Source organism: Aulonocara sp. 'chitande type north' Nkhata Bay, linkage group LG11 (genome assembly GCF_057382095.1).
Source record: "Aulonocara sp. 'chitande type north' Nkhata Bay isolate Kocher_YH1m ecotype deep benthic linkage group LG11, A_spYH_male_GT1.1, whole genome shotgun sequence".
In the NCBI taxonomy this organism is placed as follows: domain Eukaryota; kingdom Metazoa; phylum Chordata; class Actinopteri; order Cichliformes; family Cichlidae; genus Aulonocara; species Aulonocara sp. 'chitande type north' Nkhata Bay.
Window position 1 is genome coordinate 8,418,695 of NC_141354.1, and position 17,225 is coordinate 8,435,919.

At 42.0% G+C, this 17,225-nt stretch overlaps 1 protein-coding gene across 3 annotated transcripts in view; it reads left to right on the forward strand.

The window, feature by feature from the left end:
• The window catches only part of ncalda (neurocalcin delta a), a 71,875-nt gene that overhangs the window by 52,170 nt on the left and 2,480 nt on the right, over window positions 1-17,225 (forward strand). For all 3 annotated transcript variants that reach the window (XM_086310368.1, XM_086310367.1, XM_086310366.1), the window contains 3 exons: window positions 5,818-6,227; window positions 12,628-12,733; window positions 13,668-13,787. In XM_086310368.1, coding sequence (XP_086166494.1) covers window positions 5,850-6,227; window positions 12,628-12,733; window positions 13,668-13,765 — 582 coding nt within the window. In that variant the 5' untranslated portion in view covers window positions 5,818-5,849 and the 3' untranslated portion in view covers window positions 13,766-13,787. The remainder of the gene's footprint in view (window positions 1-5,817; window positions 6,228-12,627; window positions 12,734-13,667; window positions 13,788-17,225) is intronic.

Sequence of the window (17,225 nt, forward strand, 5' to 3'; positions counted from 1 at the left end):
GTCTCCCTCTCCCTACAACAACTAAAATAAATCAACTGATGAAGTAGAAGTCAATTTCTGAAGTCATATTCAACAGTAAAAGTGTCTTTGATGCTCTCACTTGAACTTTTTGTGCCTGCGTGGCTTCTCTCCAAGCGCACCAGTTTCCTCAAACAATCCAAAGACATGCATGTTAGATTAATTGGTGATCCTAGCAGCGGAGGTGAGGATGTGATCGTGAAGGTCTGAGTGTTAGTATCTGGACCGACGCCATGTCCAACACACAGCCTACCTCTTACCCAGTGTCAGTGATTAAGCCAAGCCCCCATTGTGCCTTGGAACCACTTAATCCCTGTGTTTACATTGAGGCTGAAATTGGATGTCACTACATTACCTTCAAGGTTTTCCATGTGTAGTAATTAGAAACCAAGATAAGATCCTTACCCTGTTTGCTTAACCTGCAACTGATTATCATAAAAAGACATCTAGGATGAAAACCTGAAAAATTTCGACTACTACAGGTCACTGCTAGAGTTTAAACGTCTTAAAATCCAGCAAAAATCACTAACGTTGGCCTGGATCCACTATCCAGGACCACTATCCATCTTCCACACAGTAGATAATCTGCTCATGACAGTGGGTTCCTAGGCATGCTTGGAACTACAGCTTACAGTAAAGCTTAGAAGAAGCCCAAAACTCAAATGGGACCATCTATTAGCCTATCTAACACAAGAGTGTAGGCTTTTTTGGAGGACATATTATGAGGACTTAGCACCCCCAGCCTGAAATGCAAGAAACCAGCTTTTCCACTGTCTGACGTTCTGAAGAGCACACTGAAGGATGCAGCAGCCTTGAGACGCTCTGACACGTGTCCTGTCACTCAGCAGTGCCTACTCGTTTTAATGTCAGCTGCTGTCAATCCTTTGTGCACATTGCAGTACATATACATAGACATCTATCTGATTTGTTGTCCTAAGGATTGCCAGGCCTTTAGATCAGAGTTTTACAGTCCCCTTTGTGTATTTTTACCAAGGATAGCGAAAATCATTTTTCAATAACATGAATTTATTAATGATAATGTTACTCGCAAGAATCGCTATCCATTATAGAAGTAGCCAGTTTTGTTTTTTTCTCTCCTTGAGGAACTTTTTGGTCATTAAAAAAAAGACCACATGAAGATGAAACCACCACAAAACGTAGAACTTCCAGTGGTCCAGAAAAAAACACATACAGGCTTCAGCTGAAAATCCATGTCATCATCAAGTGGGTTGCCAGGAGCATCCTCGGTTGGCTAAGCATGTCATCGGGACTGGCAGAGTGGTTTCATGGCTGCAGCGGTGTGTGGGGTGAGTGGGCTGTGTGAGCGTATATGTACGCGCTGGAAATAGCAGGTGACAGGGCACAGTGGGTCACTAATTACAGATTTGTAAGTGTGCATGTGTCTGTGTGTGTACGCAGGCTGGTGTTAGAGCAGCAGACAGGGTCACGGCTGTGGATTTCATTAGGTGAAGTGCTTGGCGACAGACTCTGGTGTAACCGCTCCGAGGGTCCGTTGCTGACATTCGGTCAGTGTGGTAATTGGCACTAAGTCAGAGCTTTTGAAAGTTATTCAACCAAAACCTTTGTTCAGCTTCACCTGCTTCAAAGAAGAAAAATGAAAAATCACATGTGTCCGTCATTTCCTTTCATTTAATTTTAAAGGCCTTGAATGTATTTCTTTCTATGAATCATCTAATAAAAGAGAGTGCACCATTGCACACTGAAGAAACCACCTGAAAGTAAGCACTGCTTCATTTTTATTTCCGAATAGTATCAAAATTGTAACTAAAGACTTGGTGTAGAAACAAATAGCTTAATGTTTCATATTCTGTACAAGCTTTGCAGCCACATTTGGTTACATTAGCAGCATCTCTCTATGGTAGATGTTACACCTTCACAGTGTAATATCTACCATATGTGATAGGTTGCAGTGAAATTCTCTAAAGACACACACAATTCCCAGTATATATACTGGATAAATACCAATGTTATTTCCATTACCTGCTGCTGGATTCATGTTCCCTTAAATATTAATTGTAAAACTTCTGATCTTGTTTGCAACATTGAACATGATATAAGTCTGAATGCATCCAGTCTCACTGAGGCCTGAAATTATAATGGACATCTTGCTGTTGCATCTTTATTCCGTAGACATCTTAAGATGTCGGCCTCGCATCTTAAGAATGTAGCTCAAAGTGCAGCTGGGCTTAGGACCACCTTTAGTGCTGCTTGCATAGCTGCTGTTTTTTAGAGCAGTTGGAAAGAAAAAGAAAATGAATTTGTGGTGTCTGACCATGTTGGAAATACAGTGTTTATATTGGCCACTCGGAGAGAAAAAGCCAGCTGTAATATCATGAGGCAAGACGTGATAATTGTTTAGATATGGGGACATTCTCTTGCCGTAGGCCTTCGTACCGCTGCGTTTGGTTGCTCACAGAAAAGCTAGAGAAACAGCTGTGTGACAAACAAAAAGGAGAGAAGTTCAAGCCCTGCATACTCTTTGACACCGCTGTAAAGTTTTTGACCATTTAGTCCTGTTTAACTTTTGTCAGAATTCATACTTTGGGATTATAGCGCACATGCTGTATGTGCTAACATCTCCCCGGCCCACATTTTCAGTCCACTGCAGTTCTTTGTTGTGCCCTACGTGTTAGCAGAAGTCGTTTAATAAAAAGTAAACAAAGGCGATTGTATAAGTGTCATCAGTCACATGGTACTCAAGCAGTTGATTATGACCATAGCACCCCAAGCATCAGGGCACTTTTCATCGCCATGTTTACTGAAGAGAAGTGGTAGCTGTTCTATAGCGCCTGCCTGGTTATTGTACCATGATTTAGAGCACGGCTGCAGCTCAGATAATTCAGCACTCACTTAACTTATCACTTCTCAAATAGCCTTGCTTACACTGGGGATATTTTTCCTTGGTGACGGCCTTAGTCATACCTTGATATGAACTTGCTGGTGGGTGGGACTGCAAAGAAGTCACCTTCTTTTTTTGCTTCTCATTTCTCTCTGAGATTGCAGTATTCAGTACTGTGAACGAGCTGTTCGTCGTGACGTAAAAAAAGAGGCTTTCATTTCCTATGGTTTCCTAAAACATGCTTTTATTCATGGTGGTTTTGAGGACATAAGTGACTAATTTCCTTTTCAGAGTGCAGGCCAAGGCAGGCCTAACAGCACATCGCACAGAGCTGAATATATACTGTACACAAATGTACACAGCCTCAACACATGAATTCCAAAGCATATGCAGTCACCATAGCTTGGTACTTCTAAATATACTTTGATTGCATTCATACTGAAAAATATGCCTGTGCATATATTGTACACTCACATACACACTGACACTATAGTTAGTGTAATGAGAGCGCAATCTCTCTGAGATTAGGAGCAAGCACTTCCTGTTTGTGTCACCAAAAGGGCAGATAAGACCACTTAAAAGCTGTATTTGTTAGTATTTCCATGCCTTACTGAGTCTCCAGTGCAGTAAGAAAGAAAATAAATAACGCGTCATCAAGAAATAATATCATAATTGACTGCAGACAAAACAAAAGTGGCATTATATAACACGATTGTGCTTGGGAGTGGACATTTTAAGAAGAAACAGTGTGCTTGGGTATTTGAATGACCCAGCTGTTAAGCATTTTCATTTTATATAGCCTAACTAGGAAACAGTGAAATACTGGGTGATTTAAAGACACATAAAAGAATAAAGTAAATACACAAATAAACATCAGCTCCCTGAGAAGTTTCATGATCTTCTTAGCCAGCAGTCACCAATTGCTCAACACGAAATCTAATGAGCAGCTTTTATGAGCGCCGTCGCTTTTACTGTCTTAAAAGTAATACAATGGTCCATTTGCTCTAGCTCAAATAAAGGCCCAGTTAATGAATCATCATTGTCGCTACTTTAAGTAAACATTCTCATTTTACATGAACATTTCAGCTCAGAGCCTGCAGATGGGGATCGTAAAGCTTTAACCTCTTTATAAAGATCTGGGCCCGTATCCCTAAAGAATCTTTGTGCAAAAAGTGGCTCCTAGCGGCCAAATTCTAAGAAAATTCTCAGAGTCATGACGTTTTCTTAGAATTTCCCCTAAAAGTGACACGACAATCCCAGTTAATATAAAAGCTATTCCTCAAGATTCCTAGCGCTTAAAAGGGCTCCTAAGGCGAGATCTGCTAAGAGCAGGGAAGAGGACTTTTAGTGGCTTAGGAGTTCCCCTAAGCAGCTGCACAAAATGGCCAACAGAAGAGGCAGGAGAGATGTCCTGCAAACACTGGATGACAGGGAATTATTGAGATGCTACAGATTGGATCGTGCAGGAATCATGTTTGTGGTGGATCTCCTTAGAGATGCAATTACTTCACCAACTCGACGCCACAACGCTATTACACCGGAGACGAAAGTAATCACAACCCCGAGGTATTTGGCAACCGGGAAAATGCAACAATGCAGCAGTGATGACTTGGGTCTGCAATCACAGACATTGCTAAAAGCTGAGCCGTGTTACCCTCGTTAAGACCACACTGGACTTGTAACGTTGTGATTTCTACTTCATTAAGGACAGCCTCTTGAGATAGGCCATCTTGTTTTCAACAGGGTCCATATGGGAGTGAAAGTACAAAATATGCCAGCTAGGATATTAATATGAGCAAATAAGACACGAATCATTATTTGAACAGGGTGTAATGAGTTTAAGTTTTCACATATTTTAGATTCTACTGGCTATAACCCCTACAGCTTACTATTCATTTTCCAGATATTTTCTTGAATGTGAAATATTATTTACAATTACAGTCAGCATAAGATTAGAGTATATAATATGTTTAATGATTTGAGGGTACATCCTTTGCTCATTATCACCAAAAGCTCATTTCCATCGAACTTGTAGGATCAACCAATCACGGCTTTTGAAATGATGACTCATACCTAGCAACGGGGTCAACCACACCTCCTCACTAAGATAGGATTTTCCATCCATTCCTTGCTCAGAGTTCACTGAAAATGTTCTGGAATCACTTCTAAGCTAAAACTCCTGGCAAGGAATTTTTAGGTTAAGTTAGGAGCTCTCTGAGAGGATTCTCAGAATCTTTAGGGATACGGGCCCTGGACCGCAAACACTGATATCACAAGTTCCAGGAAGACAATAGAGAAATTGTCTTTCTCGAGAGGTTATGAATCTGAACGATGTTTGTTAAGCAGATCAGTCTCCAAATCATTTGACTGTACTGCCTTTTCCTTCCAGCGCATCTAAGCCAGTTAAGTGTGTTTGCGGAGATTTTATAGAGTAATTAAATCCATGTACTTTTGGTGCTGTGTGCACTCAGGGTCCACAGAGCTATTTTTATTTTCCATGGAAAGTTCCATTAGTTTTAAAAAAGGAGTGATCAACGTAACGTCTGAGGGGCTTGCTTACATTTTTGCTTCATATCAGGCGAAGCTACTAAAGGAGACAGCAGCTAGCTCATCTGTGTAGCTGATAGTCCAAATATGAACTTGTGCTTTATAAACAAAAACAGACACATTTGATTTTACTAGTTGATAACACAGCACAGGTCTAAACTGAGCAACTCTTCAGTGGAAAAATGTATGCAACAGTCGCCCTTGCAAAACTTTTTTTCATTGAATGTCTCACACTAATAGACATTTGTTCTTCGTGGATGTGTAACATGACTCATGGAGTTATGGGAAAATACAAAGATGGTTGCAGCGGTTAACGCTAAAAGCACTAGAAAATACATTATTACTTTTGTCACATCTCAAAATCAAGCTCGTTGTCTTCTCTGTGTTCCCAGCTGTGAGCTGAGTGATTGACAGGACCGACGACATGGGGAAGCAGAACAGCAAGCTCCGCCCTGAGGTGATGCAGGACCTGCTGGAGAGCACCGACTTCACCGAGCACGAGATCCAGGAGTGGTACAAGGGCTTCCTCAGGGACTGCCCCAGCGGGAACCTCTCCATGGAGGAGTTCAAGAAGATCTACGGTAACTTCTTCCCCTACGGAGACGCTTCAAAGTTCGCCGAACACGTCTTCCGCACGTTCGACGCTAACGGGGATGGGACAATAGACTTTCGGGAGTTTATCATCGCGCTGAGTGTGACGTCGCGCGGCAAGCTGGAGCAGAAGCTGAAATGGGCCTTCAGTATGTACGACCTGGACGGGAACGGGTACATCAGTAAAGCTGAGATGCTGGAGATTGTGCAGGTGAGTCTTCTGTGTAGATTGTGGAAAAGTGTCTAAAATACAGAAAATTTCCTACCAAGGAGAACATCTAACATCACTGTGGCCTCCAGCACTCTTCATGGTGCTGGATGTGACTCCACATTGACATGATTTTTGAGAGCTACGTCATTCAGGCCCTTATTTATTGCCAGCATTAAAATGTCAGTGTACTTAAAAGGTACACTTGGATTGATTGGAAACATTCATTGTGCTGCCAAGTAAAAGCAGTTTTGGAAACAGTCAGAGATTAATTAGCTCAGCTCCATCTTATATATGGCTTGTAGCCCTGTCATGATAGGAGAAGAGCAGATTTTCCCTCTGCTCCACACCTTTTACAGGAACAAATGGAACTCGGGCTCAGCCTAATCCACACTGGCTACATCGCTTTCAGTATCCTTTTGGCTTGCAGGTTCTATTATTTCTTGCCCTGTCATGTTTGAGTGCATGTTTCACCAGAATAAGCTACAGCGCTGGGCAGATGAGGAGGCACGTCTGTATTAAATCACACTGCTTGCTCACCTGTTGTTATTTATTAAGATAATGAAGGCAGACTAAAAAGCGCAGCACACTATGCAGACTTTCAAACGTCCAAGAAAGAAAAGGAAATAAAAGAAACAGATGAAATGCAATACAAACTCTGATCATTTTGAAATAAGCCACATTTTGTTTTTCTGTGAAAAATTCAACAGCTGCTTTCTGATCCGTGTAGCCAGGTACAGCTCACCTTTAAGACAGAAAAGCAGGATAAAAGCCGAGCGTGGGTGGCATTTCCTGCAAAAGCCTTTCGTGTAAACAGACTATTTCATGTACACACGCACAAACACAGTTTATATTTGACTTCCTTCACAATTACATGCCGGCCAGTCTCTCCCACTGCAGTTTCACTCAAATTACTCTCATCAGATCTTCAGTGTGTGAGCCATTTTCAAAACAGGCCATTTATGTTGTGTATCCTGATAATGAGGGGAAGGCGGGATGGAGGAAGAACAGGAAGCAATGAGAAGAAGCAATTATTTTTTACAGATTAACCCAAAAGGAATGCAGTGTGTGCGCATTTGTGACTATACATCTGTGTGTGTTACTATGGCTCTATATGGCTGAGGAGGAGGTGACTAAAAGGAATTAAGCAGTGATATATTGGTGGATAATTGTAATGAAATAAAAACTGATACGTGCTAACATGGTCTGAATAGTTTAAGGCACAAGGCAGCTTGATGATATTTGTGTTTGGGGTGGTCTCTATGAGTCATCCCATCCAGCGTGCTGTGGATTAACTCTTTGTTGCCCTAAAAATGTTCATTCTGGCATCTATAATAATAAGTGCTGTGAATATAATTGATTTTCTTTTCACCAATGCATGGTGGCTTTACTTTCTCTCAGCACAATCTGAACCACCGTTTACATGACAATGCCTTAAACCTGAGCTAGCCAGGCTGTGTTGCTTCACCTATCATTGATTCAAGGCTAAATTAGTCCCATTACTTTAAGACCACTATTAGTCAGACTTCACACTGGCACTTCTTTCTACACACTGACGCCATAAACCCTCTGCCCATTTTCCAGTAAAAGGTGTCACTGTTCACAAGGACAAAAGAACAGAAAGCAGTGACTCAGATGCTCGCGTCTATTCAGCTGATGTGAATATGAATGAATTTTGAAGGAGCACGTGTGAGTGCAAGTATGTTGCAAATGGTAACGCTTTAAGAAGTGCATGATTATGAAGAACTCTGTGCCATCTTAACTTTTTAGTGTCACGTGCAGACGTGCACGCTATGTTCATCTATTTTCGTCTTTGGCTTGTGGTCTGGTTTAGGGCCCCTTGCCTCTGCAGAGAAAAGGCTTGCTTTAATTCAGTTTAATTCAGCTTTATTTAAATCACGCCAATTCATAACAACAGTCGCCCAAAAGTGTTTTATATTGTAAGATAAAACCGCACATTATTAGAACAAAACCCCAACAATAAGACAGTGAACAAGCACTTGGTGAGAGTGGGAAGGAAGAACTCCCATTTAACAGGAAGAAACCTCAGTCAGGCTCAGGGAGGGGCAGCCATGGCCCGTGACCAGCTGAGGAAAAAGAGGAGAGATATTAGATAAAAGGCAAATCATAAGAGAGTAAGCCAGAGTTTAATAACTGCTGAAAATTACATGTATGAACACATAGGTGAGGTGAGGGACAAAGAAACACTCGGCATAAGCGTAAGCCCCCAGCAGGCTAGGCCTATTTCATCTTAACTATGGGAGGATTCAGGGAAACCTTAAGCCTTAACTATAACTTTCATCAAAGAGGAAAGTTTTAAGCCTAAGCTTAAAGGTAGACTGGGAGCTGGTTCCACAGAAGAGGGGTCTGGAAGCTCCAGGCTCTGCCTCTGATTTTGAAAACGTTATTTTAGAGAAAAGGTTTCAGACAGACCTTTAAAAGGAATTGCTAAAGTTAAAAAAGAATCCTTGAATCTGACTAAAGCCTTCAGATTAGTGTGATCACAGTCACACGCTGCTTCCAGTAGAATCAGACGGCAGATCCGACAGGTGACTCATAAAGGTAAATGCATTCATTTTCTCCTGTGTATCTGTGTCCTGGTGATAATGGTGAACGATTAACAGTAGTAGCCCTGCATCCAAGTGCCTGTAGACCTTTCTGGTTCCCTGATATTTCCAAGTAGCACCACCAGCACCAGCTCCCATGTATTGCTTGGTTTATTATATACATTATTGTCTAGCTCAGAATGAATTGCAATCACCTTGTTGGTCCAATGGCTGAATCTAGCACCATTATCACGTTTTAAATGTGCTTTACCAAATACCTCTAAAGATAAGACAGTGTCTTCAACCTCACATGTACAAATGGTGGCGTAGTAATGGTCAAAACTAGCTGGACGTATGTTAAACATGCTGAACGTCATCCAAACAGAGCCTTGTTCACTCAAGTACAATAATCACACGAGCTCTTCTGTCTTCTTTTGTGATCATTCATATTCTCCTCTATATTCATGTGAGAATATCTTATCTTAATATCACTTGCCAGTGCTTCACTCTAAGGACCCTGTCTGTTCCCCCACTGTGGTCTTCATATTTCCCATGCACTCTCGCCTCCGTTCGCCATTGTGCCTGGGAGCTCCAGCTTTTCCCAGCTAGCTAATGCTCTCTCCTGCAGAGAGTGTGTAAATGTTGGTGATGATCATAATTATCTTTGCTGTGAGAGTAATTGAATTGGATGGATCACCGCCAGCCCGGATCATCCTTTTCAGATAATGACAAAATCTGAACTCTGTCTCATCAATAGTTGATATCTACCCTCTGTCTACCTTTCATCTGAAACCAGGTGCCTTCAGCAGAGCAGACGAGCACAGAGGGACGTCCATTGTCTCCACTGGCAAAAAAGAAGATGGCAGAGAGCATTCATACTAGTAATTTAGGGACTGAACAGAATAGCAGAGTAGATGAATAGACGGCTGCTCGGGCGGATAAAGTCGCCGTGGGAAACATATTCAGCTATGGTGTGAGGGTGATACGAGAGACTCTGTGTTGTGTTTGTGTAGCTACTGCTGACCAACTCAAACGGTGCTCAGCCGGCTCCACAAATAAGTCTGACCAAGCTGAAGCCCTCCCTCACTCTTTGCATTTCTTCCTCTGTCAATGGTGCCTTTTTCACATCATTTCCTGTATTATACGGAGGGAAGGTAAAAACCAAGAGCCCTATGCAATCCTGCTTTTCTTCTCCTTCACTCTTACAAGTGGCTAGGTCTTTTTCTCTGTATTTGCCCTCACACACCTGTGCCTTTGTTTCTGGCTTCACTGGAGACATTATTGTGTGCTTGCTCAAGGCACATGAAAGAGCCTTCTCTCTCCCTGTGACATTCAGGCTGCACAATGGGTACTACTTAGATGGCTGAAGCTTGACTCTACAATTTAAAAAAAAAGAAACCTACACAGGTGCTACAGATAAATTATAAGAAATTTACTGGCGGAGGAGAAAAAAATGCCCAGGCTAAGTCCAGGAGATATAACAAGAATCCAAAGTAAGAGTGGGAAGTGAGAGTTGATATGGAGACAGGCAATTACTGTAGGGAGGATACAGCATTTGGCAGGGTGTCATATGTGAAGAGAAAGACCACAGAAAGACCTGACTTATTAAGACAAAGATTGTTGTCTTTGGATGCAGGGGAAGAAAGACAAAGGCTGAGGAACTGGCTTTACTTTTGGTTTAGGAGGCTAACTCGGGTAAAGCCGGTGTTATTCAGTAACATGACAGGTAGCGATATAGCCTCTAAATTTATCACAGTATTTCTAGAAAATTTGCAGTAACAAAAAGTGTGACTATGTAGGAAAAAATACTCACTTTTCCAATGAACAACTGTCACTGATGACACACTTCCTAATTTGAAATGTCAGTCTAATGAAATAACGTATGAGCACATTTAAAAGGAAGCTTAAGAATAATGAACAATCTCTCATTTCTGTGGTAATTTCATTGTAATTGGAGATAAATTATCTGAATTTCAGGAGACAACACCTCCAAACACGCCCCTTCTGGTTTTTTCTATATTCGACTATTAGTCGAGGCCATGGTTCTCAGCCGGGAAAAAAAATGAATTTATAATTGCTGAAATCCAAGGCCCAGTGAAGCTAAAGCTCTCGTTGGTAGTCCTTGTTCTGCGGTATTTTCCTCCTACTTGCAACAGAGCTCCAAAGAAAAAGATGCCTCGGCTGTTGAATGATGTCATCTTCAGTGAAGTCGTAAGTGAGACAGGAAGGGCCGAGGTTAGTTGGTTAGCAGTGATTAAACCTTTAAAATAAGAAGTAGAAGATTGTCCTCTGGTGTTGGCTTCTTATATAGAGCCTGTTCAAAACATGAAACACACCAAACGAATCCAATTATTACAAAGGTTGTTGGGGCAACCAAATTGAGTGCACAGACCAGTATAGTTTGTTCCCTGATGAAGCTGAAGCAAACAATAGTTTACTGGAAAAACCAAAAGGTGGAATTTCCAAGTATCGTATTCACAGAATCATCCTTTTAGAAAGTTCTGAAGAAAAATCCTCCGACTCTCTTGGGCTCAGCGTCCTTAGCTTCACACGTCGCTTCACTTCTTACTGGCTGCTTGTAATTTGGGGATTTAGAAATGTGAGCTTATTGTACAGCGTGTTGCTTCGCTGGATTAGATGAGCAGCTAAATCCCTAACATGCAACACCAGCTCACTTTACTCACAGCACCTCGAAGGATGCCAATTAATAACAGACCCATCTCCAAAGTGAAGTCACTCTGGCTGCTTCTTGTCCCTGAACTCCCGAGCTGCCCTGCCGCTTTGGTAATAGGCAGCATAACCAGCACCTATATAAAGCTCTGGCTGCACTGTAATCACAATCATCCCTCATCTGTTCACATGTCAGCTCCCATTCCCCTCAAAACCGCCTCCTTATTAGAGACAGAGTGGGCTGTGATTTCACTGTTTACTGCCAAACAGCCTGCAATGCAACAGAAAGCAAAGGAGACACAACACTGATAAATAGACTGCGTGTTGGTCTCCAAGCCTCGCTACCTAAAGCGCAAATACGCAGTCACAGCGCGGAGACGCAGTGCAACAAGCTGGCATATTGGAATCACTTCTGAACAGGTGGACATACTGTGGAAATATGCTCAATAACCGGCGTGTTTGTCACCATAAATGTCCCTAATATCAATAAAGCAAATATCACAGGGGACTCTCTGGATAAGTAGTTAAGTGAAAGGACGAATGGATGGACAAACCAGGGGGTATATGTGCGAGGGACAGCCAATCACAATGTTTAGTTTAAATAAGCATTATTATGAACTGCGAATTATGCAAAGCTACTCTAGTGGTGTCCAAAAGTAAGATTATGTAGTTGCAAATGTGGTAACCTTTAAAAAAGCAGGGAGTGAGCTATTCAAACTGTAGTTTTGTAGTAGAGTTTTTATAATGACCCAGAAAGTCTCCTAGTTACAAAAATAGAATAGACGATCTCTTACAAAACTGAACAGGTCAAAATCTTCAGCACATAGACTGCGTCAGGAATCCCTCCTTTTGCCATACATTATCTACAGCCTGCAAAACAGACCTCACACTCAGCTGTTCATTGTTTAATCAGCAGTGAAAATAAGCAATAAAGCATTCAGTAAATGTTTTTAAAAAGACACTAAACATCTCCAATCACATAACGCAAGATACACGCAGGCAGAAGCAGACAAGAGGTTTCAGCAGATCTGCTGCGACAATGAAAAGTCGTGTCAACCAATAGAAAAATGCCGGCCAGAATCACGCCTGTCAGCTGCAATCATTTTCAAATGTGTGTGCGATTCTACAGCTGAAGGCATAAATTAGTACCCGGCTCATCTGACCTTACTGTGTGTGTCTCTCTGTAGGCGATATATAAGATGGTGTCGTCCGTGATGAAGATGCCCGAGGATGAGTCGACACCTGAGAAGAGGACAGAGAAGATCTTCAGGCAGATGGACACCAACAGAGACGGTAAGAAGTACTCTGATGTAGCATTTACTTCCAGTAGTTTTAACTTTCAGCATAAAAGCATGAAATTATCCACACTTCACACAGCCTAGTTTATAAAGTGCACAAAGACTATTATTCCCTGTGTATTGATCTTTGATCTCTCTCACTGATAATTGCTTTAGGATGTTTATCACTCTGGATGAAAAGTTTGTTGTTTGAGTGATTCCATCCAACTACCACCTGATTAGCTGTCACCAAAGTCTTCTTTAATACGAGATAAAGAAGCTCTGCTCTGCCAGCACCGTTCACATACGTCACACTTGAGATTCACACACAGTTAGACTTGGATGCTTGTGCAGCTCTCTGATGCATCAGTAATGCTCTGTGTCGTGATCCTTCAGCACAGGAGAGGCACAAATAAGGCAGGAGGAAGAGAAAGATGGATGATGGTGCTGGGTGGGGCAGTGACGGAGAGGAAAAGGGAGAAAAATGGGAGCAAGATGATGCGAGAGCAAGAGAGCGCAATGACTAAAGCATGGAAGAGTCTTTTACTTCTTGTAATGAGAATCACAAGTGGAGAGCAACTCGTGGGGAGATAGCTGTAGTCTGTCTGTTAGTGATCAGAGAAGAGAGGACCTGTCTCAACACTGCCACCTTTTGGTGAGAAGTGGAACATATTAGGATGTACCGTTCATGTTGTAAAGCCTCTGAACTAAAGATGCTACCAAATAAGCATAAGAGATTAACCCTGAAATTGTTATAATCTCACTTAAAATGTTAATGGACTCAACACAGTCACACTTGCCAGACAAATGCTGTTTGAGGATTTTCTTCACCAGTGTGTTGCACTTTATCTCACACTGTTTTGGTATATATGCTTCTTTCTTCTTCAGCTTTATGCTGTGGACGTAAATATGAATGATAAAAAGATCATTTCTGTTCTGATTTTTTTCAGGCAAACTGTCTCTGGAAGAGTTCATCAAAGGAGCAAAGAGCGACCCCTCCATCGTGCGCCTGTTGCAGTGTGACCCCAGCAGTGCTGGACAGTTCTAAATCTGAGGCATCGACACAACCTGTAAGGCTCCTTTAAGCAGTAAAATTCACTTCTGTCTCTGTCTTTGAAGTTAAAGTTAAGTTAAATGTAAATTTAAACTTGAGAGTGTAAAAAAGAAACACCGATCCAACAAAGAGTGCTCAGTTTAGAGTCGTGCTGTTCGCGCTGACGGTGCTGCTGTGTGGTCGGATCGGTGGAGGGCTGAGGTTCAACCTCAGGAACAAACGCGCTTCTCCTACGAGCGGTTTTGCCTTGCAGGCAGAGAAGACGTCTGCTGGAGGGAATCTATTCCGAGGCTGCGTGCGCAGTGTAGGATGTGGGATGGGTCATCCACAGTGTCAGTGACTTTGTGGCTGCATGTAATTCATGGACTGACATGAGAGACTTTGTAGGAGGTGGCCTGGTATTTTGGAGCAGGTGCTGATGCTCAGAAGAAGCTTCTTCTTTTTAAAGCCCCCGTGTGTAGGATAGCTACAATGTTTCTGTGAGCACCTCTCTCTTCTTTTCTGTCTTGATGGTTCTGAGCTTTCAGCAGGACCTGCGGCACTACAAGACAAACCTTCCCGGTGTCAGCTGTAACTTCGAGAGCCAAGAATCAGATAATGTGAAGAGGAGATCTGTGAGTCAACAGATGAGTTACAACAGCAATCTGACAGCAGAGTGTCACAAGATGAGGTTGTGGTGTGTTGAAATCAGTGGAGAAAGAGAAGCCTGGCAGTTCTCAGTGTTTGTGTATAGCACTGTGAGAATCATTGTCGTGTCATCATCACCTCTGCACTCTTCCCTGCAGCTGACAGCTGATGATGATTTCTGTAGGTTTCCCCAGCCGTCCTTTCTCACAGAGCTGCTGTAGAGCATAACCAGACAGAATTTTTCATGCTAAAAGCTTTAAGATGTTGGAAGATTCTTCCAAATGTATTTTGCACAGAAAAAACACTGCAGACTTTATTCTCAATCACCTGGATAATATGAATTAAAATATATCAAAACTCTTTTTGCTGTTTCACAGCCTACAGTCATTTGTTGAAGTTTCCAGCAAGCCTCACACACGTCTCCTGAGCAATCCCAGCACATTCTTCTTTGGAGAATCTCTCAAGCTCCTCTATATTTCATGGTCTTCAGTTCACCCCACAGATTTTCAGTATGGGCTTTGTGCAAGAAAGCCATTAATGTTCACATTGGTCTTCCGGAGGTAGTTCTTCATCAGTCGTTGTGTTGAACGTCAAAGCGATGACCCAGAGCCGGTTTTGCTGGTGACTGCTTGAAGTTTTCTCTGAAAATCTTCACATAGGCTTCTTTCTTCATGATTCCTTCCACATTGAAAGGATTCCCAGTTCCAGATGCACTGAAGCATCCCAAAGAGTGTTACCAAAGAGCTCTAGTTTCATCTCATCTTTCCAAAGCGGATGTTTCCAGTAAGCATAATCTTCTTCCGTGTTGTCCTTAACATACTTGACTCAGGCTTGAAGTTGTTCTCTTCTGCAGAAGTGGAGTTTTTCTTGGTCTGCAACCTCACAGTCCATTCCTGTGCAGAGTTCCAGTGATTGACTTATTCTGGGGACTAATAATGTTGGTTGTGATCATTTTTGTTTTTTCGGAAATAATTCTGTTAATGTGTGCAAATATAAATGCTATGCTATTTTAAAAATCCATTGCTTTAAAAAACTTTAAATTTTAATAGTTGTGGCTGTGACTGACAGATGAATGTGATACATTAGCTCAAATAAATGTCAAACAACTGGCATTTTTGTGCCAGCTGAGCGTTGGATTGACCAAAGAGATCCTGCAGACTGATAAACAAAGCTCTGGACTCAGAACTGAAACTGGTTGTGCCAACAAAGGGCAAAAAAACAATGCATCCTGTCTACATCCTGTGAGATTGTGGTGATACCCATACGCAGACTCCTTTTCCCCTCCCATCTTTAGCTGTGAATAGATGTGGACATGCCGTTATTCTCATCACTGGATCACAGTTTGCACCTCAGGTTATTAGACTGAATTAATTAGACTGATTAAAACAACATCAAAGGATAAAAGGAATTTGACTCTCGTGAAGCAGAGAGAAGGAAACACGTTAGTCTCAATCTGGAACCATGAACGGAAATCTAACTACCGAAGGAAAAAGCAACGGGGGGGGTTCTACCTGGGATAAATATTCAAACTGCAAACGAGAAGCAAAAACAACACTTCACACTAAGAAAACAAGCTATTGCACACGACTGCAGCTATTTATGGCACCCACAGCCACCAACGATAACAAGACGCCCAAGAAATGCAGAGCACGCAAATATTCTTCACCCGTTGCCTACTGGTGGTGGTCAGAGGGCCCGGTGGCGCCAGTGTCCGGCAGCCTCGCCTCTGTCAGTGCGCCCCAGGGTGGCTGTGGCTACAATGTAGCTTACCATCACCAGTGTGTGAATGTGTGTGTGAATGGGTGGATGACTGGATATGTAAAGCGCTTTGGGGTCCTTAGGGACTAGTAAAGCGCTATATAAATACAGGCCATTTACCATATTTTTGTAGTCAGGCTTTTGAATTTGCAAGTAAATGCTAGAATAGGTAGGTGTGTTTGCAAGAAAAAAGTATAATACGAAATTCAAGCCCCTTAAGAAGAATCCTCTGTTAAGTTCTTTCTCATCAAATGTCTCTCCTCCACTTCGCCTTATCAGCAAAACATTAGAAACGTGTTGTGAAGCATGTGTGAGGGCGCACATTACTCCTTCATAATAAGAGTTCACGTGTGGAAGAACACACTTATTGTTGTTATTGTTGTTGTTTTGAACTTCTGGCCTCTTGTGTTGTTGCCAGTTAATAGCAGTCCAAGTTCAGCACAGTACAAAACAAAACTGAACCGACAAACGACCAGTGAGAGAAAGTTAACGCGAGGAAGCACGAAATGTACCGTGAGCGAGTACGGCCTGTTCTGAAAATGAATTAGCAGATGTATCTGGTAGTAATTATATTTAATTCAATTAAAACAGAATTAAATGCTCTGTTTTAATTCACTGTCATAAACAGATCGAGAGGCTCTCAGTCGACGTAACCCTCTGGAATCAAACGGCGCGTCCAAGTCACATGACCAATTTAAGATGAGCTAGCAGCAAGACGCAGCCTCGCTGAGTCTCTGTTTCAGCTTGTGTTGAAAGTGCAAACATCAAACTGTAACAGCGCAGTTATAAGGAGTTTCATGCAAACAATAATAGACATGCTGATGTTGTCTCTGCTGTGGACACGTTTGTAACAGGGGCTTTTTAGACATTTTCTCATGTGATAATGATACGCTTTAACTATGTAAAGTAATACATACAAAAGCAAAAATGTTCTGAAACACATTCAGCGTTTTATTGTAGATAATCTCAAAAGAGTTTGGGGTTTCAGGTATTTATTTTAGTTTAATATTGCAAAGCACTGTTTGCCACCAGTGGCTGGTGCTGCTCTCCGCAGCTGCAGGGTGGGATT